Source organism: Nestor notabilis, unplaced genomic scaffold, assembly GCF_000696875.1.
Source record: "Nestor notabilis isolate BGI_N333 unplaced genomic scaffold, ASM69687v1 scaffold223, whole genome shotgun sequence".
In the NCBI taxonomy this organism is placed as follows: Eukaryota; Metazoa; Chordata; class Aves; order Psittaciformes; family Psittacidae; genus Nestor; species Nestor notabilis.
The window spans coordinates 36,943-64,531 of NW_009920420.1; the positions used below are offsets into that span (position 1 = coordinate 36,943).

General features: G+C 41.5%; 1 protein-coding gene across 1 annotated transcript in view; it reads right to left on the reverse strand.

Annotated features, from left to right (window-relative positions):
• Window positions 1-27,589, reverse strand: part of LOC104402709 (chromosome unknown open reading frame, human C10orf90) — a 68,942-nt gene that overhangs the window by 24,009 nt on the left and 17,344 nt on the right. Inside the window, exons 2-3 of the mRNA XM_010010658.1 lie at window positions 11,708-11,802; window positions 8,407-9,487 (exon numbers count right to left, since the gene is read on the reverse strand). Of these exons, the coding sequence (XP_010008960.1) occupies window positions 8,407-9,487; window positions 11,708-11,802 (1,176 nt within the window). The remainder of the gene's footprint in view (window positions 1-8,406; window positions 9,488-11,707; window positions 11,803-27,589) is intronic.

A 27,589-nucleotide genomic window follows, 5' to 3' on the forward strand; every position in this document is an offset into this window, starting at 1 on the left:
TTTGGTTTTTTAAATGCCATTGACAGCTGTGGACACAGTTCTCAGAAGGAAGATGCTTCTTTTTGCAAAAGCTAATATTTGACTGTAGGAAGTTGAAATCATTGAAAAGAGAAAGCTTATCAAGTGTACCTAAGAGCTATTAAGCTTCAACCTATAATCAGTCCAAAGTAGGAAAAGCATCTTGATATCAAGAAACAGCTTGTTTACAGAAGGCTTTTGGCAAAATTAGTGTAGTCCAACACTTGGCTTCAGAGCAAATAATCCCATAAGGCAGCTAATCAACAGCAACTCACAGTGAGCTGCTCTGTGGCGACTGCCAATTCATTGTCTCAAAACACTTTGCAAATAATTGATCAATCTTCACACCTGGTGTTAAATAATTCCAGGGAGCTAAAGGGTAGCAACGTGCTGCTTGGGATGGGATGGGATGAGATGCAGTGACTCCGACCGCGTGCAGAGAGCTTTGGTGGAGCACGGGTGTAATTTGTAATGAGTCCACCAGCAAAAAGGAAATGCTCCTGCCTGGCACCTGCAGGAGATCATCTTATACTCTGAATCATGACAGTGTGCTATTGCTGCAGCATATTTCCGTGGTCAGGTAGTAATCCACCCACATGATGTGACTCGACTGCTTTGCACCAGCAAGTTCCCAATACCCAGCTGGTCGACAAGAGCGTTTGTATGTTTTGATAACATTTTCCCCCTTTTCTTCCTATGTGCTGGGACAGGGTGAAAGGAAAAAATATTCCCTTTTCATTAAATCTTTCATAATTTGGAGGTTGGTCAAGCACCTGGTAATTGTGAATGCTCCATCCCTGGCAGTGTTCAAGGCCAGGTTGTACACAGGGTCTTGGAGCAACCTTCTCTAGGGGAAGGTGTCCCTGCCTGTGGCAGGGATTGGAGCTGGGTGAGCGTTAAGGTCCCTTCCAACCCAAACTATTCTACGATTCTATTATTTTCTCATCAAAGATAGCCAATCTCAGATTTTAGACTCGTGCTTCAAATCACTGATCTTCTTGTCAGGCCTTTTTGGCCATGTGATACCAAAGCTATATCTTTAACAAACCAAACACTCCCAGGTATCTGGTCCTTAGATGGAGAGGATCCCTGTATTGTTAAGAACCATGGAAGCGGTTATTGAAAATACTTTGAAATGTGCTGCTACACTTTGAAGACATTCTTCGTAACATTCACTTAATAAAAATCTCAGTTAGACATCCATGATTGCATTTCAAGGATATCATGCTAGAAGCTACCAGACACTATTGCAGTGACTCAAGGAGTAATCTGATGCAGTGTGGCTTTAACAAAAGAAAAAGTTCAGGATGATTCAGAACATTTAAATAGTGATTTGCAGGGTAAGAAACCTATCAACCACTTGGTATTCTCATCATGTCCAAGACACCTACTTGTTCAGTTCTTTCTGATAATTTACTGCAGCCAGACTGAGCCAAGTACTGACTGCAGAAGAGTTGCTCCTACTTTAAACCAAGTGTGAATAAGGGGAAAATGAGGCCCTTTACTCCAGTGGCATAATGCAGTCACTGAATCCACACAACCTATCTCTTTCTCTTAATCATTAATGATTCCAGTATTCAGTTGTCCACTGCTTGTCCTGAGTGCTAACGAGTGATGTTGGCCCCTCCAGAGTCTTTCACTTCAAATTGCTTCAGATTTTTACCAACTCTGACAGCTCAAGATAGAAATGTCCTCCCTGAACAAGGTGGCAAACAGTGGAAAAATCAAACCCTTAAATTTCACATAGCAAAACAAGGAGAGCTAAAATTTTGATCTTCAACAGACAATATGATCATCTTTGGAAAGCAGTTCGAATGTATGAGTTTTACTCATAGAAATGTTGTCCATAGCATCATGAACAGGGAAAACATCCTTCTGTCTCCTAGCGAAACAATTTCCAACATCTTCATTGCTATGCCTCGTACTGAAAAACTGAGCCTTTAATCTGCAAAAGGCATGCTTCCTGAAGGTGAGGAGCTCCTTTAACTCCAGTCAAACTCTTTTATGGTCATGCTCCTAAACAAGTGAAAACAAAGAAACAAAAACCTCCACCAAAAAAAACCCAAAACCAAGAGAACCACCACCATCCCCCCAACCATCCACGGCTGCTTGTTGTCTAAAAGAGCAGAGACATTGTTAAAGGACAAGTAACTCCATAGGAAAATGGCTTTAGATGGAGCCAGGGTCACCATGACATCACAGCGCCACTGAATCAGCAGTGTTGCCATTGGAAACCAGCTTAGAGGCAGCTTTGGCTTACACAGCCTTGAGCATCCTCTATCCCTCTTGCTTACATCTGTTGCCTATGACCTCCAATAGTATCTATGCATCCATATCACAGGGCAGAAGGCCACATTGCTCCTCTGGGTCACACAGTTTTCTAAATTTAAGGAGTAAGAAAAATATCTCTCCACACTGATCCATTGTTTCTCCTCTTACACCCGATGAGCATCATCACCCCTTTTTTCATCACACCAGATTAAGGGGAAACTGGCATCAGGCACATGAAAAGAAGAGCCAAGCTCAAGAGCTTGGTACACCATGAACATTAAAGAGCCTTCCAGAGAAGAAGAGGCATCCCCTTCCTTCTAAAAATGAATAAAAAAAGCTCCAAGGTAAGGGAAGGTAACTCCTGTTGTCCGAAACACAGGTTGGGTCTGTCTCAGAGGCTGGACAGCTTTCCAGGGTCACTTGTAACTAAGGGCTGCCAGTTCTTCCCTGAGCTTTCAACATCCATAAAGAATGAGTCCTCAATTTTTCAGCATCTGATACGGTACATAAAGGTCACGTTGCAGTGTGACACAGACCCAACGACACAAAACATCTAGGCTAAGGAAAATTGACAGCCTTGTCCATTTTAAATTTATACCAGATGAAGTGAAACATCAAAGGAGCTCCTTTTAATGGGCTTTTTGGCTTGTGGGCCTTTGTTCTTAACAACTCAGCACCAGCTGCTATGGCCATAATGCCAAGTCAGTAACGTCCCTGGCCAGATTCTTGGCTGATGTAAATCAGTGTCACTCCTCTGAAGGAAGATATTTCTATTGTTTGACATCAGCTGAAGATTTGGCTTCTCATGCCTGGCAGGTGCAAGCTGAAGTAAAATCTTCTGTGCCATATTTCACATTTCTCCTGCCTTCACCATCACTACTGTGTGATGCTATACACATTCTCAGGCTGCAGAGTCCATTAACATCAGCCGTAGCTAATAATTTGTTGTAGCTACAATAAATTCCATATTGTATGGAACAGCTTTTGTCTAATTATATCTTGTTCATGTATATACATATATATAAAAACATATATATTTCCCCCCAACACACACACTAATCTTGTACTCTGGGTTATTGCACAGTGACTTTCCCATAAGCAGAATAGGAGGTGAGAACACCAGACAGGCCACATTTATTCATCACGATATTTCAAATACCATTTAATAATTGAAAGTAAACACTATTAATAGTGTAATAGTAATCTTCAGTCTTAAGATCGCCTACATTAGCCCATCCTGATAACCATGAGTACATACTAGCTTAAAGGTGACCTACAAATATTTTCTTGCTATACAAATGTCTCACATGCCAGAAGCTTTTCAATGTGTATTTAAAACAAAACTAATTTTTTTTCCCAATGCAGGTAGCAGCACATTGAAGTCCTACAGCACCAGCTCTTCTGATCTTATTCCAGTACAAGAATGTGTATATATATATATACATGCACACTACGTAGAAATATTAAAACAGCTCTTGAAATGAATTAAAGTTTAGCTTTACCCATTAGAAATCATGCTGATGACTTCAGCACTTAATAAAACTCTTGTTTAAGAAGAAAAGAGAGCCTGTAATCATTTGGGGCCATTCAGCACCCCAAAAGGCCAGATCCAGTCTCAGTTTCCTCCGTTCAGTGTCTTGAGTTGTTTTAATTAAGTAAATTGTGTTTTCAAATCACTCTTTGGGAAAAAGTATAAGCAATGACAATACCAGCTCTTCGTCTTGTTCTCGGGTTTAAATGTGCTCTTCCCCTTCCTGAATCATACAGGAGAACAGATGCCAGCAGTGCAGCCCCCTTCCCAGCCCCCCCTCTACTGGGGCTGGTTCCCAGTGCCGGCAGTCGCAACCATCACCATTGTGTCACATTCACCTTCCATTGCTGACTCACATATACCTCATAATCCTGACTTCCATACTTGTGGGTCGTTTACATTGCAGTGTGATTCACAAGATGCCTTTTGTCATCTCCCCCCACCCTTCTTGTGCATCCTCTGCATCTTCTGTATCTCAACACAGGGCTGCAGGAGCCAACGCAGCACCTACAATCCAAACCGGATTTACATATCTCTCCACCTCAGCTGTTCTTCCTTAATAACTTAGCACAGCAGTTTTGGGCATGGCAGCAAAGAAAGAACAACACAAAAGTGTAGATGTTATAAAAGATGAAGTGTTAGCAGAAATTATTTCAGTTTATAAGATAGCTGAGGTTTCTGAAGGCACTCAGGCATCAAGATGTTTATGATTATCTAAGCTTAAACGGATAAATGTAGGTGTTGGCATTTATAATCTTTCACAGCAAAGTGATGATATTGTTTAATCAAAAGGTCAAAATGAATTAAAAGTTGTTCCATTTTCTTCTCTTTGCCCCTTTTTAATAATTCAGCGTAGAGCCCAGTAGGTAACAGATTGTAAAAGATGGATGGAAAACCAGATATTCATGTGGAATATATTCGTTAAAAGGCAGGTGAGAAATTAAGATTAAAAATACTCCTGTCTTCAGCAGAAACAAGACTAATCGTTTCATTTTTAACTTACCTTTTATTTATGAGACATCAGCTACAGACAGTAAAGGAAATTGCAGCATTCACTTAAAAGCAGCGTTAGCAAGTTCTGACAGCTTGTTAAAAGCCACGACTGAAGGTAGGGTGATGCACATTGGTCACCCGTGACAAGGACCTCATGGAGCTTGGCCCGGGCTTACCCTTGGTCATATCTCTGAGGTGGGTTGTGTGGCTCTCTGTGGGCCATTTCACATTAATGGTACATACTCCTTAAGCTGCCCAAGGGATTTAAATGCTGGCCACTCACTAAAAATAAGTGCCAGTAAGTCCTACAACTCTATGTCCTCCTGCAGTTCAAGTCTGACTTCACGTGTAACATGGATTTTCCAGCACTTACAGCCCAAATTCTTGCCAGATACTGGAAGTAAAGTACCCAAAGCATTGGAGTCCGTAGAAGATACAGCCCATAGAGGTGAAATCACAAGATCATATTCCATCCTGGGGATGCTATAGCATGAAACAAGGCTTTGAACGCTAAGTCTGAGAGACTTGGATTTCTAAGTGTAATTGCCATCCTTAAGAATAGCCCAGGATTTACATGCCATTAATATTCCTAAAATATCCTTTTCATATGCGGCACACTGTGGAAATATATACCTCTGGAAATTATCTGGACCAAGCTCCTGCTATTAGATTAGGTTATCCAGGTTCATGTAAAGCTGAGTCTTGAATACTTGGATTCGACCATGGAATGGTACAAGTAGCACTCTAAGCAGAGTCATCATCACTTTAGTGGAGTCACATGAAAAAATAGAAAAAAGACACTCCAAAGAGGCCATGACTCAACCAGCCCTATAGGAAACCTCAACCTGGCCCCAGTATCTGTTAAGCAGATAGGTATTTGGGTGCTCATTCCACTTCAGATCCTAACAAGGCAGCCTATACATCCTGGAAACAACATTTACAGATTCCATATAGAAAAGTCTAGCCTTGAAAGTAACTTTTCTTTTTACTTTTTTACCGTGGTGATGTTATAACCACTTGTGTTTCTGCTGGCAGGAAGCTATTGCCTACAGCTGCAAACTAATAGAAACTCAACTTTCTGGGTCATCAGAAATGGGACAGACAAAACACTCTCTGCGGTTCCTTTATCTGTAAGATAACTATCATAAACTATTAACAGCATTTCAGAAGTTGTTCACTGCCTCTTCTTCGCTAGTCCTTCTTTTTAAACATTTCATATCACAGACATTGAATTGCATAAAGATAGAACAAACCAAAGCTCAAGGTGAATGGATCTGAACGAAAAAATACCTGTAATAACTGGGAATCTGTAATGGTATAAAGGACTTTGCTTACAGGGTAGTTATTTTGTTGTGCTGGTAGAGCAGCATCTTGCAATACAGGTCTTGTAATTTTGAGCTGTATACACAGAAGTGCCATATCCAAAAGCAGGAAGGCAACAGTGTCCCATTATAGCTAGCTTTAGATATTTAAAACTAGTCCAAGAAAAAGCACGCAGGCTGCAGGATTGTACCAGATTTGCACCAGAATGGAGTATTAGACCTAAGAGATCACTTCTCTCCCTCACCTTGCCCATTTGTGGAGCTAAATGGAACTCCCTTTATCATTTTCTCCCAGGTTAAGTTCATACCAACCGCCTTTCATTTTTAAGAGCAGTATGAATGTCTCCTACATTTAACTAGGTTTCTTATGATTTGTCACATTTCATGGCTGACAGCTATGCAAAAGCCCATTTCTTTGGGGATCCTGGTGAGAAAGGCTGTTGTTTTGAAGCATTATTCTAGCTGTTTATACAAATGTCACACAGGAAAGTTGTAGTAAGCTGATAAATACCTTCTTATATGTTACAAAGGGTCTGATGGAGAGAAATATAGAGCTTTGCATTCTATATTATTGCTTACACAAAAGGTGGAAGCAGTTAAAAAGGTAACACTTCCCATGCTAACTTACACCTGTATTCTTGTGTACACAAAAGGTGGAAGTGATTTTTTCAAAACCCAATATTTCTCAGCTGGTTATCTCACTTATTTCCTCTTTTCAGTAAAATTGTGGGACCATGAGCACTGTCTTATTTCACTTTCTAATTACTTCGGGTAAAAGTGATTCTTTCATGGCCACGACTGTACACCAAGGGGAAGGCTCAATATTATTCCAATCCTCAGCCCTTAACTTCAGGAGGACGTCGTTACTTGAAATTACGATGGTAGGCAATGAAGTCCAAAGCTAAAATGCTTAATTTTGCTTGTGTCAGTCAGTGGAAAGTCCTCACCAACCTTTGCCCCTTTATATTTCTCCTCCCAACTCTAGCAGTGGTTGGCATCTTCTCTCTCCTGCTGTTCACTGTACCATCTCCCCTTCGACAGCAGAAAACCTGGATCACACACATTTTATCTCAGGCTTTTTCACCCTGCAGACCCATGCAGTTTTCATTTAAGGGACTGAAATTACTGACACTGCTGGTTTCTCAGTAGAAAATCCTGTCTCTACAGATAGTTTCTTAAAGAAGGCCTCAGAATAAAGCAGTGCCTTCTCACTGTCTGCACCTTGGTAACTGCAAGAGCAGTCCCATTGATCTCAAGCACAGAGTGCAGCATTAACAGCAAGGTACAAAGGGATGGTGCAGCCCAGGTTTTGTACCTTGTCCAGCCCGTAAGGCAGCACACAGCTTCTTAGCTTTCTCTTTTTCCAGCTGCACACCAGGAAGGCAAAGGCACAAATGAATCTCAGGAAGTAGCTTGTGTTCATATACTTACCCTTACATCAAAAAGGCCATATAAGATTCAGGGCAAGTACAATTAAGTGTAGCCAAGGTCGTGGGTTACATGGAGGTAACTTTAACTATAGTGCTCTTGGTAAAAACCCGACTCACTCATTGTCATTCTTCCCATCCACGCTCCTTTCCCGGAGAGTCAATAAACTCACCTGTGGTTATCCAAGAGCACTGTAAAATAGCTGCTATAGCCCAGTGCAGCAGAAGCTCTACCATTCTGGGCATGGAGCAATCCCCATGGTATCCTTCCCTTCCCCGAGAAGCAATGTTGCAAAGACAATTTTATGTTTGCAAAATGCTTGGAGATGCCCAAAACAAAGGTGTTAAAGATTTGCAACCCATTTACCTGGAGCCATTCTTTATAAAAGCCTGGCTTATTACTATAGCCTTCTAAATAAAAGTTGAAAACAAGATCATTTTTAATTGCAAGGAGCACAAAACCAAGCTCGGTGCAGCCATCTCCTTCTTAATCTCACACTTTGAAATTCAGCTCTTATACAAAGAAAAACCTAATTATTTTCAGGGGATAAGCACCTGCTTGTTGCAGGAAGAAAAGAATATTGTTATAAATGGTTAAAAATAGAGGTTTAATGCAGGAAACACAGGCAGAGTTTTCTCTATCACCTGACGAGCAGCATGCATCACATCACTAGCATGGCAAATATATGCCCTGGAACTGAAAACGTCTGGCTTGTGCTCTGACTCACTGTGCCTTTGCAGCAGCAGAGGATTACTGTTATCTGCTCACATAAAGCCATTGTGGTGGGTCTGTTCCAGCCTGAACCTCTGCTCCACCAGACTGAGGTTTATGGAAATTACTTACCTGCCTTATCACTTGAATTAGGAAGCTGGAGAGAAAATGTAGCGTGATAGCTGCCAGACTGCTTACCATCATCTTTCTTTGCTGTTACTACATGATTAGGTCCTCTGGGTGTATCCACAAATGCTGGAAGTTCAGAGACAAAGACACTTTGTAAAGGGTATTTACTACCCAAATAGCCTCCATTTGTTTTCTCTCTATTAATTACATTGTTTTCTGTTAAGTCTGCACTCGAGTTTGATTTGAGTGGAATCTTGTTTTCTCCTAAGATCTTTGTTTGAAATATCTCCTCAATTGGCTTTCCATTAGCTATGCCATCTACTCCATCTGCTGTTAATCTAGACAAACTGCAATTTATATTGAAGGATAAAGCTGATCTATGAATTTTTTGGCATTTAATTTGAGGTTGGTCAATGCACACATTGAGCGACTTGTCTAAATAATAGATGGTATTTGGACACCGCTGAGAAACCTGAAGGTGGACACACGAAATGAACGAAGGTGGTACTTTCTCTCTCCCATCACTGCTTTGAAGACCCACACAGTTCTCCTTGTTTCCAGGGTCAAAAAGCTGCTTTTGTGGCTCTTCACTGAATTGTGAGCAATATTCAGGTATCTTTAATGGAGAGACATGGTTTGTGTGTCCCTGCGGAGGCCAGCAACGGAGGGACCTTTCAGGGACTTTGCTTGAGGTGGGGGACATGGCGTTGGGCTCTTGTACTGCCCCAGATCCATGTGCTGGGTCGCTGAAGCCCACAGCAACACGCCTGGCTGTAATAGTTATGGAGGCAAACCCTCTGTGCTGGTCTTGACACTGGTTTTCCTCTGCAGTAGGAGAGTCCGATGAAGACGTGGTGTCATCCAAAGATGCTTGAATTTCTATTGTGCTGGGAAATACCATAAATGCTCTGTTAATGCTGACAGCACCATGGTTAACCAAAGCCTGCTTCACATGATAAGCGCTGGGCTGTGGGATCATGGACAGCATAGACAAAACGGGCCAATTTTCTTTTGATTTAGTCTCATCAATCATCTGTGAAGTGACTATTGGTGAAATAGTTGTATTTTGTGATGACAGAGATTCCTGCAAATGAAAAGATTCAAATTATCAACATAATCTACCATAATGTATGTAGCAGTTTCTCATCTACCATCTATCACATCAGACAGTTCTGGTCAAGATTCCTTGTTGAGTTTCTATTCCTACTAACTTTTTCTCATTTAAAAACACATGCTCTTGAAATCAGCTCTAGTTGTCTGGAAGAATTCAATGAAGAACTTATTGCTCTGGTGCGAAAACTACTAACATTAAAAATGTGAATTCTATCCTATTTTTAGTATTTAACCCATCATCGCAATTGGGATTAGTGGCTGCTGTATTTGTTTAAGAATGGATATCTCAAAGGCAATTGCCAACTTCAGGGTCTCAACTGCTCTTTCAGGATCATCTGCTGGAATTTAAAATGCACTTAAATATATTATGGATCATTAGCCTGAAGGTCCATGTGTGCCATCAGATGCTGCAGAGGACATATGGATACCAGGGACATGATTGCTTTACAACCTCACTAGCTGTAAGCATGGAGGAACTCCATGAGCTCTCCCCATGAGTGAAGTAATTATCTACAAGTGCTCTGCGACTATTTTAATTCATTAGTTCCCTCTTGCTTATGATTACTTGGTAGCACCTATCAATGACATAAACCCACACATGTCCAAGGTTGATTGACACTGGCCCGGATTCATTTTTCCAACCATGACAGTAAGCATTTATCTTGATAGAGAGCATGTTATTTCACTCGATGTGACAAAGGAGGTGCTCTTACATTAAAGCTATCAGACAAAAAGGAAACCTGAGTTTAAAATCTCCTGCTATTATTATCCACATGGCTGGTCACGAAAGTCACATGCAATAAAGCATCTGCCCTAATCTCACTGCTGCTGTAAATTGGCTGATTTGATTGCTCCTGCCCTGTGTTCCTAGATCTCTTGATCCTAATAGAAAAAAACCCATTGAATTGGCATGCAAAATCTGAGGATTAGCTTCATAATGAAAGTTCATCCAAGTTCATTCGGGGTTTAGGTGCTATTTGCTAGCTGCACTCCTCCTGTTTGTTATGAATTCATCTCGGTCATGCCTGGGTGTCTATCTTCTGATAATCAACGCCGGCACTTGACAAGTGTTTCACAAAACATAATATTCTTCTTACTCAAGGAAGACTGTGAGTGACAGAGCTGTGACCTCCCAGGTGCCAGAGGTGGGACACTGCACCAAAGCCCATGGGGAAAACCGTTCCTGTGCTTCTGTCCTCCGTGCATGGAATCAGCACAGAAAATGGGCTGTAACTTGGGAAGGCTGATTTGGGAACCTAAATAGCTAGAAGTAGATCAAGAGTTTATTAATGAGATGAAATGTCAAGTAAATTTTATCAACTGTTTAAACCAGCTGCCTGTGCTTTTGACAATTCAATAATTTCACAGCCCCAGGGAAAGCATTTTCTTCCTTTGTTTCTTTCCTGGTTTGTAACAACATTTGCCTCATATTTTTCAGCACTTCATTTAGTTCTACCTACACGTTTAAGACCTTTGCATGCCTTCCAAAACTCTCAACTTCCCTGAGCTTTCTACAGGGCACCAAAGAAGAATGTTCCTTGAAACACTTTCTTTTGGATGCATCTCTCATGCTTCAGTAGTTAATTTGACATTTATTTATTTTGTTAAGGGCTGCACAGATGGAGACATCCTGCAAGAGTCCAAAGGCATGTAAAAAATGCTCTTGATTAGCTTCAAACTAGTGCACCAGTATTTAATATTATTTACTTTTCCTTTTTCTGCTTTAGTATATGTATTATTTACTCCTTCCAATCTTTGGCAAAGAAATGGATCTTTAAGTTTTGACCATCTAATCCTGTACTTGTTGGGAGCTTTCAAGCTTCACTGCATCTTGTGTAAAAAATAGGCACTTACACAAAGTAATTGCGGTGAACTGAAAACCTCAGGCTTTATCTTGAGAACATCCGAGACAGAGTGTACTGATATTGGGGATGCTGCTTGATTTATTCTCCTGGGGTGTTTTTAACAACTTTTCTCCAATGAAGAACCCCTATGCAATTTCTTTCACCCCTCACCAAGAGTAAACAGAATCGTGACATTTAGCCCTCATTTTATTTAGCTTTTCTGCTGCCTAAGCTAAGCCTGGCTAAACAAACCCATGTCCAAACACACTGCTCAGCAATCAGTGATTGGTTTTGAAACCTGAATGCATTCTGCTGACTGCTATCTAAACATAATTTATTTATTTTACCTTGGTAGAGCTTGATTTGCTCTCCGCAGCACTCGCCCACCGAAGGCCTGTGCATGTCCTCTGACCATCAGTGCTCCATTGCTTTTGTGTCCCTCCTGGGGAAAGAGGTGCAGAGAAAATAAGATATTTCCAGTGTCCTGGAGGAGATGAGATAGAAAATGTGGGTTTAAGTTGAGAGCAAGCGGACTGTAAATGATCTGATTGCCCTGGGATCCGGCTATTGGAGGGATCCTATTTCTCCTTCATCCCAGGAGAGGCACCTGAAACACCCTTGGGATGCTGCTGCAGAAACGTGCTCATGGACAATATCACAATGTGTTCAGGGTTGATCCAAAGCTTGGATATCTCTGCTTTTGATTTCCACAGATTCAGGCATGAGCGTGGAAGAATTGGGGAAGATGAGAAACGGGGATTTCAACAAACATCACTTTTCTGTAGTCTGCAGGACTGGGAGTACAGATGAGCACATTAATGGGCTGGATGCTACGAGTTTGATTTCATTGCAGCTAAGTCACCTTCACATTTAAAGAACTACAGTAATTTTAAATCATAGTCACAAATTCTATTGCATGGTAACTTTTCTAGTTCAGTGATACCCGCTACATTAGTACATTGTACGGGGGTTGGAGCAACCTTGTCCTGTGGAAGGTGTCCCTGCCCATGGCTTTAAGATCCTTTTGAACCCAAACCGTTCTGTGATTCTATGATCAGTCTCTGATTTTGTCATTTGTGTTCTGTGAACTCTAGCTTGTCTGCATTTTTTTTACTCAGAGCTGATTTCCACCTAACACAGAGTTTGGACTATTGCAACGAAGCATTACAACAGTTTTGTCAGAAATTATGCTACTTTCTGTTTTGTACTAAATATCCCAAATTAATTTTCACAAATTCTCTATTTGGACTGAAATCTCTTGATTTTACTCGCTGTTGGTTTTTAGCAACAAGTCACATCACTGGTAAGACCTTCTGTATTTCTTTTCTTTCACTCAGGCAGCCTGCCATAGAAGTTAATCTTTTACTAAGCAGAATTTCACTTTACATGTAACATTATATTAACAAAGGAATATAAATCAGCTCCACTTTAAGAAGTGTTCATTAAAGCATATCAACCATAGCAGGCTTCATCTCCTTGGGTGCATCTAAGGATCAGAAGTGGAGAAGGAGGAAGGTATCAGGTCTATTCTCCATGGAGAGCTCTCCTTGAGTCCCACCACAGAACAGCGATCACAAAACACTAAGAAGATGTTTGATGAACATTCTGCTTTAATAAAGCATACTTTATTTATACACAACGTATACTTTAGTGGCACAGCTCCAAGTTGTCAATGCCACTGTGTAGATATTCATAGCTGGTACGAAGAAAAAAGAGGTTTGCTTTTGTCACTGAGCAACAGAAAAATCCTGAGGAACAGAGAAAACAGCCGGACTTCTTAGCCACAGCATGGGGAAAAAGGAGACTCCAGAAAATAGCTGGAGCAGAGGCCCCACTAAACACTTTTATTGGCAAAGAAATGAACTGTGATTGCAATCAGTGAAAATTCAATGAACCTGATCTGGCACTGGATTTTGGTAACTGCAGGCACAAAACATGGGCGAGATGCCCTTAGAGCATGCTCTTCACCATGCTGTGGTATGCAGCAAGAAGGAGCTTTCTGTGCTTTCAGTGAAGGACACAATCCACCTGCACCCACCAGCAGCAGAATGGGGCCAACTGCTGTGTAAGTGTTATGGGAAGGCAATTTTCAGTGTATCACTACTCTGGTGAATTACACGTGAATACCTTCACGATTAAGAACTGCTACATATGCTGTCTTACTTACTTTTTGAAATCAGCTCCATAGGGAATAACAATGCAGAGAAGGACAAAGAAGAAATTCTTGGACAGGGTTAAGGCAAGACCTAAGAAAATCCTAAAGTTTGGTAAAAAAAGGTATGTAATTTAAGTGACAACTTCCACTAAGTTATCAGTATTTTCCTTGAATGCTTTACAGTGAGAAAGCCACAGTTGTTCCAGATCGAGCTGGAAAGCTGCAACAGGAGAACATTGACTTGTGGATGTCAACCAGCGCACAAGGAAATCCAAAAGGCTGGCCAGAGATGAATCAAATCCAGACAGGCATGTTTTGCCAGATGGCCTTTCATGAATTTCATTCGATGTGTTTTCAGCACAAGAGAAAGACTGAGTGCTACAGGGTCAAACAAGAGCAAGTTGTCAAAGTCCACACCACACATTATATATAACATGTAAACTGTTGCTATCAAAGTAACCTCCTGTGATTAGCAATAATCTGTAGGTAAGACCTTCCAATTTCCCATAGATCCCTTGGAATAACGGATTGGTTAATTCTTGCTTGCACAGCTTTAACAAGTAGCTGTTTCTGAAGCAGGAGAGATAGGAAGAAGTGAGGTGGGAAGAAGAGGAGGAAATATTTTTCTTCTTTGCTAAATCATCCAGAGTGGAGGTTTGTGTTGCCTTTTGTACCATATCCTGTGTAATGGCATTCTCGTATTACTACACGAATCCTACTGCTGGAAAACACTCAAACTTTTGGCAAGTCATTTAATCTAGTTGCTGAGACAGATTAAATGGCATTGGTGGCAAAAGCTCCAGTATTTTTCCTGGTATAAATCTATTCTTGGAAGCTTCGCATTTGTTAATTCATGTCAACAGAACAACCAACAGACCTTCAAAAAGACCTTGAACCTGTGTTTGAAATGAAGATAATTCAAGGAGCATAAAGATTTAGCTGAGATGTATCACACAAAGAGTTTTCATACAAGTTCTCGCTCCTGACAAAACACATCACACTAAGTCCTGTTACACAACAAAATGCAAAGTTCAGTTTTACCCCGGTGCAAAAGCATGAAAGAAATGGCATTTCAAGTACTTTCCATCTCTGTGGGGAGTATGAGAAACTTACTTCTATCCAAGCTGAAATCCCGAGGACTTGTTTAACCTCCCCTGACCTTCCCTTCCCACCGTGACCCACCTATCCTTCTTACAAACAGGAGATGGGATGAGGAATAGAGGAGCAATTGCTGGCATATGAACTTTGTCCTATTACATCTCCACTCTTTAGTTTTTCCCTCACAAATACTGTTTGTTGAACCAAATGATACGCTCCTTGGCAAAGCATCTGGACATCCGGCTACAGACCAGGGTTTTCCTAATTACAGAGTGCAGCTGGAATCGATTCTCCCAGTCTCGAGTGCCTGGATGTCTGCCTCGGGCCAACTGGCAGCTGGCTCACATAATGATTCAGAAAAGATGTACTTGTAAATCAGCTTGCTAAAACACAGATAGATTGCAAAGGTGAGGCTGTTGGTGAAAAATAGCGTATAACAACTATTTGGCATGCAGAGGACAGACCAGTTTGTAGCCAGCTGAGGTTTTGTGCAGAACTTGAGACACATTAAAACGGTCCATGGATAATGTTATTTTCATAGAATCCCAGCCTGGTTTGTGTTGGAAGGGACCTTAAAGCTCATCCAGCTCCAACCCCTGCCACGGGCAGGGACACCTTCCACTAGAGCAGGTTGCTCCAAGCCCCTGTGTCCAACCTGGCCTTGAACACTGCCAGGGATGGGGCAGCCACAGCTTCTCTGGGCACCCTGTGCCAGCACTTCACCAGCCACACAGAGAAGAGCTTCCTTATATTTAACCTAAACTTCCCCTGTTTCAGTTTGAACCCATTGCCCCTCGTCCTGTCCCTATAGTCCCTGATGAAGGTCCCTCTTCAGCATCCTCGTAACCCCCTTCACACACTGGAAGCTGCTCTGGGGTCTCCACGCAGCTTCTCTTCTCCAGGCTCAACAGCCCCCATGTTCTCAGCCTGTCTCCATACAGGAGGTGCTCCAGCCCCTCATGATCATCCTTGTGGCCTCCTCTGGACTTGCTCCAACAGCTTCATGTCCTCCTTATGTTGAGAACTGAATGCAGTACTCCAAGTGAGGTCTCACAAGGTCAGAGTAGTTTCAGGTCTTTGCTGGACACATGCAGACTGCCTCCCTGAGGCAGGTTATTTGGTGACACCCGCAGTGACAGAGCAGAGCTGGAATGACTTTAGACTATTGGCCCTGGCCTTTTCTCCACTTATTGTCATGAAAGTTGCATGTTCACTTGCTGGCAAATTTCAAATACATGTCAAAACTTCTGACCAACTCCACCCTGCTCCAAACGTACAATGATCAGCCACCAGCATCACCTCAAAATGAACTCCTCTGGAGGCTCCAGGAACTTCCCTCACACCACCACCAAACAGCATCGCAGAACAAATACACTGGTATGAAACTCCTCCTCTTTACCAAAAATACTGCCTTTTCTGTTAATCCTTAGGCCACCATCTAAGAGACTTGTAAGGGGATCTGGGTTCCCTCCCTGTCCGTGGCAGTCAGGGTCCCTACAGCCCCTAGGTCAGCACTGTTCATTACCCAAAGACACTCAAATTCCCAACTTAGGTCCTGGGAGCTAAAAGCCATCAATGGCTTGGCTGCAGAGTCAGGTATCAGAGCAGTCACTCAGCCAATACAACGTCTTTGGAATCAGTGAAAGCTTATTTTTAAGTCCTTTTCTTCTTCTAGGCATTATTCCTACTGTAAGTTATCAGCAGGCAGACCATGTCATCAAAACCAACTTGGGGGAATTAATTTATACTTTATGCTGTTTAAAACATTAGTTTTGCTTAAATTGTCTTGTGACTTTTTAAGTTCAAATACCTGAGGAAGCCTTCAGGAAAAAAGCATCATCATTAAAGATTCGCCACAGTCCCTTTCAGTAAGGGCTGGGAGAGATCACAATTCACATCCTCAGATCTGAAATGAGTCATCCAGAAAAGCCATCCGGACATTACAGACACACCTAAGATGAAAGCCAAGTCGGAACGAAGAGCAGAACCAAATCCACATCTTCTGGTGTTCATCATGTGTCATAAAGAAAGAATATCATAAAATTGCAGAGACTATTGTCATCTAAAGTAAAACTGAACAACGGAGCTGAAGTTCACATGCGTGGTACTAAAAGCAGAGTTAGACAAATGCTGAAGATCCCACCTTATACTGAAGTTCCTTCTGATACTAAATTGATTTAAAGGGAATCTACCGGTGAATGTTGTGTTTACCTATTAGTGGAGGAAGTGATGCACCTCCAGAAAACCTTGGCACAGGCACATTCTTGCCATCCTTCAAGGACATTATCCTGAGCCTTCAGAAATGATGTTAAGTTCAAGGAGAGATGAGGTGTTGCCTTGTTGAGGGTCCAGAGGCAACATCACAGTGAAGATGGGGCACAGGGGGGCATGAAGGCAGCCCCACAACCACATGTGGAATTTACTCTCTCACAGTGTCGTAAAAATACACCTGATGATCATCTCTCTGGGATTTGACAGTGACCTTCATGTAAGACTAGACAGCAGTTTTCACTAGAGATACATGAGGAGCACATGATGCTATCCTGGTAACTCAAACACAGCTAGAGACCACACCGTACTTACCCGTCATAGAATCCCAGACTGGCTTGGTTTGGAAGGGACCTTAAAGCTCCTCCAGCTCCAACCCCTGCCCCGGGCAGGGACACCTTCCACTAGAGCAGGTTGCTCCAAGCCCCTGTGTCCAACCTGGCCTTGAACACTGCCAGGGATGGGGCAGCCACAGCTTCTCCGGGCACCCTGTGCCAGCGCCTCAGCACCCTCACAGGGAAGAGCTTCTGCCTCAGAGCTCATCTCAGTCTCCCCTCTGGCAAGTTAAAACCATTTCCTTTGTCCTGTCCCTACAGACCTTTGTCCAAAGCCCCTCTCCTGATTTCTCGTCAGCCCCCTTTAGGTGCTGGAAGACTTGTATAAGAGGGGATGACAAATGGAAGGTACCTCAGTCCTGTGCAATGCACTTACTTACAATGGGGGTCAAATAACAATACAGGTTTAAAGGATGAGAAAGCAGCTGACAACTATTTACTTGAAATCTTTTTTGTCCTGAATAAAAGCCAAACCAACACAAACAAGTACTTTGCCACAAAAGAAAGTACTTGAACACAGTTGCACAAAGATAATAGTGTTTTAAGGCAGCTTTGCTGGGAAGGTTTTCAAATCAGAGTAAGCAAAACAGCCTGAAATCGTTTCAGTCTGAACAGGCTTCATTATGTAAACAAAATGGAAAAATGTTTTTTTTAGATGTCAGGATGGATTTTCTTCCATTACAAGTAGCATCATGAGATTTGTTAACTGAATTATCTTGCCCTGCTTGCACACCTTGAAGCCGTAGCTGGCTGCCTGCAGGGATGATTACAGGATCCGCCATGGAACGGACAAATGAGTTCTGGTCTGCTATCAAAAAGCCAGAAGTCGTAAATCTCTCATTATTCTTGCCATTAGAAGCAAGGTGCTCATCAGGGGGCTAGAAAGAGCACAGGAATTATATCTTGAAACCCATGCAGAACAGAAAAAGTAGTGTTTTCATTATGCATTGCTATTATTCTTTATCTTCACTTAATAAAGCAGGAAATCACCTCCAGCATATCCATCACACAGAGACAAAATTAAGCAGATTCTTCACTTTCTCCTTTTTCCATTCCCCTCCCTCCTCCAAGGGTTATTTCTATTTCTTCCCTATTTTTATATTTTCAGTGGCATGGGGAGGAACACATTCCTAGGGTTCTCTAGGCAGCATAAGCTTATACTAACAAATCTCAGTACCTAGAAGCACTAACTCACCAAACCTACCAAAGCCCAGCTCTGTGGACATAACTCAGGCCAAGGACCCAATCGGGAGCACACAGGAAGATTTGACTAACATAGGTTTGATTTAGTCAGTATAAATAGTATGATCTGTCACTGGATTTGCTTGTTGGAGCTTTGCTGGTATCTTTATGTAATGGGGAGCTCAAAACCAGGTTATTAGAGGGAGGAAATTTGTAAGGTATGGAGAATTAGGGTGGATCATGAGGGATAATGGTGTTAAATAGCCTTAACATCCTCTTTCATATTTTTTTCGTCAGTAATCTCATTGCAGAAGTGGAAGAGATGCCATAAATGCCACAGGTTCCTATTCCTGTGGTAGCGAGAGGAAGAACTAGAAATAAGGACCAAGTCAGCAAGCGCCCCAACACCAATGAGCAAAGAATGGTGGTCATGAACCTCCATGGTTCCCTCCACTTTGGTGGGATGGCTTCCTCCCATCTCTTTGCGCTGCTAAAAGCTGTGCAGTATTGTCCATGTATTTCACCATGATTCTGGGAGATACAAACCAAGAGTGAGTCAGTTGTTGGAGGCTGTTTCACGTAAGAAATAGATAGCACTGACTTTTGGGTTAGATGAATAAAACATTTAAATATGAACACTAGATGTGCCAGAAGTTTATATAAAGGAGGAGGTAGACAGGAGACAAACAAAGGAGGAGAGTCAAAGCCACATTTAATTTTTTCAAGTCCCACTTCTTTCTAATTTTAATGCATTCTGAATATTATTCCTCGTTCTGATCCTTGCACTAAGATTCATTATTACCTATTCTAACTGTGAGGGTGCTGAGGCGCTGGCACAGGGTGCCCAGAGAAGCTGCGGCTGCCCCATCCCTGGCAGTGTTCAAGGCCAGGTTGGACACAGGGGCTTGGAGCAACCTGCTCTGGTGGAAGGTGTCCCTGCCCGTGGCAGGGGTTGGAGCTGGATGAGCTTTAAGGTCCCTTCCAACACAAACCATTCCGTGATTCTATGACTCATTCTATTGTACCATTACTTGGCTTATTGACCACTGAGCAGCTAATGTGCTCTCAGAATAAAGATGTAACTAACAGAAACATTTCATACAAAAGAGCTATTGGAAAGGATCCTCCACCACTCTCAGAGCCCCCTTCACAGCATGTTATTAAGACATCCACATTTTAGTGACTGTGTCTTTTTCTGAAAGTACTAGAATGTTTGAGACAGCCAGAAAATTCTTCCGTGACTGTAAACATGACAAACACTGTGCATAAGCAAACAAAGGAAAAGCAGCTCTGTAGCCAAAAAATATATTTATGGAGTCATTTTAGTGCTATTACGTGTATTCGTGTAAAGGTCACAACATACAGAGAATTTGATGGTACAAATGGGCTCTGTAAATAAAAATTCCACCCATGTTACTCAGAACTGGTAGTAATTACAAAACATCCGCATTTGCCTAAAGCTGCTAATGCATAATAAGAGCTAGAGGTAATTATCTGGTCTCAGCAATTCAGTATTTCTTACATTTATCTGCCTTTATAAGAGCATAACTTTAAGACAACAAACTGTAGAGAGGACAAGAGGTGCGCTCTCTGCTACACATGCATTTTATGACTCAGTATATATCCTGCTGCAGGGAGTTTTCACAATGCTTTTGCTTAGCAATAGTATTTGCTTTATTGATTCTTTTTGGTTTTTTCCTTTTAATACTCTTAATACAGTGGTGGCTTCAGAAAATGATGTGTGCTGTGGGTACAGATGCTTTTGTCAAGACATCAAAGTAGTGATTCCAACACACATCTATATGAGCCCAATTCTGTTTCCAAAACAAAGAAACAGGATGTTCACATGAGCCAAATTTGACACTGAGTGATTTGTACGACGGAACTGAACTCAGTGGAGCACAAGGCATGCCAGATTTAATATGGACTTGTCATGTTACTTTTGAACAATAGAAGCGTTCATTTCTGTGTAATACTTGGGATATTATTTCTTTCTGGAAAGGCACTTTAATGCTGAGATTACAGACAGCAGAAACTGCTTGATAATAGGGGATGAAGTAGGCTAAAACCAAGAGAAAAACATCACTGTTCACAGGATAAAAATGCAATAGCTAAGATTTAAATAAGCATGAAGCCTAAAAAGTTTCTAAGTCACTATGATCACAAAGTAAATAGTTTTATTTTGCATAATTTAAGAGTACTACACAGCTCCCAGTAATTTCAGTTGCCACTGACTTGCCTTGACTCAAATCTAACAACTCTTTGCACAGCTGAACTTAGCAATTATTTCTACCACGTAAAACTTTTTGCTTGGTGAAATATTACCCAAGTTTGCCTTTTGAAGGGAAAGTGAAAAACAAATCTCTATTCATAGCATGCTTTTACCACACGGCTGTGATTTGTTTGATCTTGGAATTAGCCCTTTTGAATTCCCCTGCAACAGGTTTAGAAAGACAGATCATGATATAGATTAAAATGAAAATGGAGTAATATGAACATAAAAGAGGGCATGGTGGATTTTGGGTTTATCACCAGATTCAACAGAAGATAATTGGTAATTGCCTTTTTTTTAATCACTCAGGCTTTGAATTCAGAAATGGAGGGTGCAGAGAAGCTTGGAAAGAAAATTAAACGTTAAAGCCCTCAAAATCTTAACTTTTGGCATCTTTCAGTTGGCAAGGAATGAAATTGAGAGTTTTCAAGCTCTCTTTTGGCTGTGGATATCACATAAGCGAGGGGGAGCAGGGCTGGGAGCTGTCGGTCCCACTGGACCAGGCACCAGTGGCCACTTCTCCAAGATGCAATAACCTGCTGCCTAGCAACAACCCACAACTCATGACTGCTTGTATATTCCATTCCTTCTGCAAAAGGAAAAGCTCTGATCCCAAATTATGGCATTCAGCAACATCAGAGCTGCAACAAATGAATAAGAAATCATATTTTGCTTTACTTGCTGCAAGAATTCCTTGCTCTACAGTGTTATATTCATTAAATATCACCCCACCCCCCCCAAAAAAAACCCCACATTTTGATGCAAGACCAATCTGAAAACTATTTCAATATGTGACTAGTTAGTTTTACAATAGTTGCCCCTTAGGGAGCTACTTCTATGAATAAAGTCATTCACATACCTATACATTTCAGTGGTGAGGTCACCAAGACTGATTGAGGGTCAAACACAAAGGGTCACGTTCTCTTGGGCATGAGAAGGCTGGATAACATGACACAGCTATGCCTGCAGGGAAGTTGCCCCTGTGGTTTAGAAGTCCAGATTTTTTCCCTAATTATTATTTACTGCATATGAAACAATCAAGGAACAAACATTAAAAACCAGCTCACAACCCTCTTGCACTGCGCTGTCTACTTGCACCTAATTTTTAGCCTGATTTCCAGGAAGAATTTGATTTATGCCCTATCTTTCTGTTTGTCCAAGCTGGGGCTTTTGAGCTTGTGGGTTATTTCAAGCAACATGACAGCAGGGTCGATAGCAGATCTCTGACAAGCTTACTGCAAAAATCAATGGCTTTGTAGAAATGAGTCTGCCACAGGGGAAAATTCACTGGGTGTCCCCTGTTTGATGCATGCAGGACATCCACATAGTGCCTCATTGCTCATAGCAAGTCTTCCTTCTTGTCCTTGGGAGCAGCTAAGAGGCACGGGGTGGCGGGGGCAGACAGAATAGGGGATAGAGAAGTTGATGAGAGGAACAGGGAGGAACAATACTTGTGTCTCAGGGTACCAGCCCAAGGGCTTCCTCAGCTCTGCTGCTCATGAAATAACCCCTTCCTTCTTAGTCTGTGTTTTTCAATTTCATCTTTTTGTTTTCATTCTCTAAAAACAATATGGAAATCTCATGCTAAGATATTGGAAATTGAGAGGCTTAAAGAAAAGTGCTGGAGGCCAATCTAATGATACTGTAACTGCCTGACCCTGGGATTGCTGTACCTTAGACATAATCATAGCCCTGTTGAAAGTCACATAGCAAATCATTACTGGAGTAGCCACCTTCCTAAATATGGCTACTCTGATAGACACAGTATTGAGAAACCAGATTTTACTTCACAGAATACCTGGAATAATGCAGTATGAAGTAATAGCTGAACAGCTTAGTATAACAAAACGCTGAAGTATCTATCTATCAAAGGCAAAATTAAGTTGTTACGGATGATTACCACCACCACTTTATTCATTCTACAGTTGTTCTCTTTGACAATTTCTGATCCAGAGCCAAAACGCAGTGTATTAAATAATTTAGCTGCACTCCTCATCCAGCACAGCTCCCCCGGCCGAATTCTGGCCCCTCTCAATTTCAGTCTGTCTTCTGGGTGCCTTGGGATGAGAATTGATCCCAAAGGTCTCTTCGGGTCCGCCAGTTACAGGAGACAGGCTGCTGAGTGTGCTTTCAAGAACCTCTTGGGTAATCATCGATACTCTCTCTAACATTAACTACCATTAAATCCCCAGCTAGAAGCTGCAGAATGACTTACAGGACATTACCGAGCATTTTCGAGCTTAACAAGGAGTTTTCTAAGAGCTCACAACCCCATACGGGAGACACCGATGCTCGGCTGCGATGTGACCAGATGATGATCTGTCCGAAGCCAAGAGCAATGAACTTGGCGTTGGGAGTGGCGAGACTCGTTCTTGTGCAGGGAGCCAGTGGGAGCCTGAATGCTTTGGCAAAGGAGAAGTGCAGGTAGAGTTCTCCCTTAGGAAAGTTTCAGCTGGAAAATTTAGTTTAGACATAAACCTCTACAGACTATCTACATTGCTATGGCCCTTGTGAAAGCTGTATTTTGAGGTCTCCGCTCTCTATTTTAGGGTGGCTCACAGCTGATTTCTCTCATGATGCAACATGATTCTACCCCCCTCACCCTGTCTAACCCAAGCAAAAGCACCCAAGAAAAATTCCTTGGAAACAATTGGCATTTTATGGAATAGTTTGTAATTATTAACCTGCCTCCCTGCAGTGGACTTGCACAAACACTGTGCCAGTGAGTTACTGCCAGTCACATCAAGTGACTTAGTTGATATGTTTATTGGCACAACATGATACCCAGTTCTACCTGGCTTCTGGATCCTTGTTAAATACATCCTTTTCCACCCCACACCCATACTGCTGGGGTAACCTCAGGTAACTAACACATTACTGTGGGTACACACTTCTCTGTCACTCTACTGCTGGTCCCACACTTTCTCATTTCAGGATGGTGTCCTGGCTAAATTCCCAGCCACAAAACCACTGCAGGTAGCTGCGAGAGGGCAGTGAAGTGCTTCATTTCCACCAACAGTGCTGTCTCTCCTTCCAGAAACAGCAATTTCACTTCCTCTACGAGCAGCGTGAGCCCTCCCTCCCCCTTTCTCACAGTACAGCTACACCTTCTTTTTACCCCGATTTTCTTGGGCTCTTACACTCAGGTAGATCATAGAATCCCAGACTGGTTTATGTTGAAGGAACCTTGAAGCACAGCCGGTCCCAACCCCTGCCCCGGGCAGGGACACCTTCCACTAGAGCAGGTTGCTCCAAGCCCCTGTGTCCAACCTGCCCTTGAACACTGCCAGGGATGGGGCAGCCACAGCTTCTCTGGGCACCCTGTGCCAGCGCCTCAGCACCCTCAAAGTGTACAATGTCTTTATTGATTACTTGATATATTGATTTATAGATGACTCCATTGGATTATGTGAAGTTATTTTGATTAACTTCCAAAGGTTTCTAAGATGCGATGAGGTTTTGGGCTGTTTTGCTATTTGCCTTTTTGTTTGTAAACAGACATTTTTTACACTCACTCAGAGAAGTTACCTTGGTGACTTTTATGTCCAAAGGAGAAAGAGAGAAGTGCTTGGCCTTTGCTGGGGCACATATAAATGCATGCTGAGAGCACTCCAACATCTGCCCTACCACAAGGAGGGAAACAGGGTCATAAACCAGTAACATTTTACCTTAAACCATGGACATCTATTCTCCTGTTTTCCCGTGACACATACATGCACTTTGGTGAGTGAAAACAATAAACTGATGTGTACACACAGGTATTGAACCTACAGAGCACTGCATTATTCAAGAGTCGGGACTAAAAGGCCCAACAACAGAAGTAGTTACTGTAAATTAAAATCCCACCAACTGAAGCCAATGTTAGAAGATTAGCACAAGATTTATGTGCTGCTTTAATCGCTCAAAAGACTAAGGTCAAATAATGGTAAGAAAGAAAAAGCAAATTCAGGGCTATTCTTTTGGGCAGTGCTTAATATTCCAGTAATCACAACTAAAGCATATACATATACTATACAGACACACACTGCATTGATATCTGCAAGGCAGGCACAGCAGCATGTTTAATCTTACACTCATTTTGGTTAACAGTTTTGGTCTCTTTAAACAGATTAAAGCACAGGCTTTCAGGATAGTGCCTTTAAAAAAATAATAAAATAAAAATAAAATTAAATTAATCTAAAATAGAATAAAACAAAATAAAACAAGAATTTAAATAAATATAATAAAATAGGCTCATAATTCAGGATACTGTTTGGATGCTTAATGGGATAGAAGTCAGCTATGATGCAGAAAAAAAAGAACCAGAAATTTCAGGAGTCATTCGTGCTATTTTAAATAAAAGGGCAAAAATATTTCTCACACCCTAAACTGAAAGCATCCTTTTGGAATATCAGCCTATTGATTTAGGACCATCTTGTTGCTCTAAAAGTATCACTGCATTAGTTAGAGCAATATTGGGATTAACTTTGGCCAGAACATTCATGCTGATAGATATATTAATGCAGATTTATATACTTCAATAAACATCTAAGGAAAATCTATTAAACCACAATTAGGTGGTGGGTGTCACCTTTTTTCTTAATAAAAAAACTACTGAAACAAAGCATAAAATGTCTCTGTACCTTGGGTCTAAGTTGGTATTTCTGGCTGTGGTGACCATAGTGATAACACTGGCATTTTCCCAGGATTTTTAAGGTCAGGGGTTTGGGGTTTTTGTTGTCTTGGGTTTTGGTGGCTTGATTTTGGGTTTTTTCCCCCAGACAGCAATGCCAATGTTCTCTGCTGCTTATAAGAAGTGATAGCTGAATCAACAAGGTGCTATTCACTTCCCTGAAATGAGCCAAGGAAAAGTGCCACCATCTCCAAATTGTGTTCTCCTAAACCCCTGCTACTCTACCAAAGCTTCCAGTTAGCAGTTACTTATTGTCAGGGCTGGATTAAGATCTGGAATATACTAAACCCAAATTATTATACCTTCATAAATGGATTCCTGGAGTAAAGTCCTTTGGGGAGCCAGTCCCAAGGTTAGCTCCATCAAGCTGGGTCCAAACTGACAGAGAAAGAAGCAGGGAAGAAAGCCTATATAGTGGGAAGTAATGCTGTAATAAAATACAATATTCCCTTGAATGAGGAGTTTCCAATACCTTCGCCCACAGCAAGTTGTGATAACAGCCACTGCTTTGTATGAAGAAATAAACAGCTTTATGTTACTGACCTCTATCACATATAGCCATGAAATCAGAGTGCAATTGTAGTTCTTTGCTGCTCTTTAGATATTCATTTCTCTTCCCCAGTGCTTAAGAGAGCTGACTGAAGGCAGCTTATACTAGATTAGGCTTCCAAAACCTTCACGCATTATAGACTTCTAGATACAGGGCTTTTTCCTTCTCAGAAGGTGAAAGTGTTGAGTCATTTCTTTTAAAGAGCTGAATGAAGTTATTGCTTATAAAAAGAAAAAGCTGGCTGTTCAAGGCAGGGCTAAATGAAAGCCAGGCAGTGGCTGCAGCGCTGGTGAGGAGCACCCGACTCAAGCTCCTGGCTGCCCTGTTTCGCTCTGCTCATCCTTTCCTGGTTTTAATCAGCCAGGCACTAGCAGCTTATCCAAGATCATAACATGGATTAACAAGGGCTCATAGGATGGAACCGTGTGCCAGAAATAATTATGGTTTAAAATGCAAGAGCCTGGCAGGAAGGGATTGTCATTTGTGAAGCCAGTCCATTTAATGGGGAAATAACCCGCATATTACAGTAGAGGATAATTTGGCAGTTACAGTTTCAATGGCTCAGAGACATAAAATACAGTCTCATCAATGTGTAAGATTAGAAGTAATTAGCCCCGGTATGGTAAAGTCATCAGTTAGAAACTAGACTCCATCTGGGGACTTCTTGTAATGATGCCTTAGGGACAAGTAAGATGGGACCTTTGACTTACATGATTTGGAAGGGACTGAGACCTAATTAGATCTGCAAAGATGCAGTAACTGCAGTAAAAGGGATTTTTAAACATGAAACGTATTCCCTTTCTCTAAACAAACTAAGTATATTACACTCTGTAACAGTAAGAGAATCAATCAAAAGACAGTGAGCAAACTGTGTGGCTGCCAAATAGAAAATGATACAGGATTATACAGAATTGAAGAATAATTAATAAGAGTTGAAGACTATTTAATAGTTATTCTTTTAAGGATAAGGTTTTACTTAATTGTGGAGAAAACCAAACACAACTAAATCCAAGAAAGCATGGTTTTTAAATCTGTTTCTCCAAACACGTAAGTTATAATAAGCACTGATTGCCTTGAGTAAATAAAAGCTAATTCTCTTGCAGAAATAATATACAATTTACTTTTTCACTCATTACACAAAAACAGACTTGCAGCCTTTCAAAGAATGCTACAAAGAGCTATTGTATTTTTACTACTGGGTTCCATAAAGTACTCACCATCTTCCACTTTCTTAAAAAGACTTGGCACTTTGTGCTGGAGGAATGAAAAATCCTAAGTTAGCTTCTCAGCAATGATTGCCTCATTTACATGATCTATCTTGTCCTAAGGAGAAGGGAAAGAAAAACCCCTCACTGTATATTAACATTTTTCTCCCATAACTCAATACTCTGCATTTTGTCAGTGCAGAGCTGGATCATTAAAGCCTGGAAGCTAAATGGAAAAGTATTTTAAGACCATGAACTAGGAGTGGAGCAGCAGTGATACACTGATCTCAGAGAGAAAAAGAGTGCTGAGATGACACATGTAGGTTTACACACTCCATCATGCTGCTTAAAAAAGACTAATTGAAATGGCATCTGACTCATAAGCAGGCAGGTCAATGCTGAAAGAAGTTACCATCTAGCCAAAAACCTCGGTATTTTTGTTCTACATTTGTCCTTGCACTTATGGGGGGGGGGGGGGGGGCAATTTTTTTT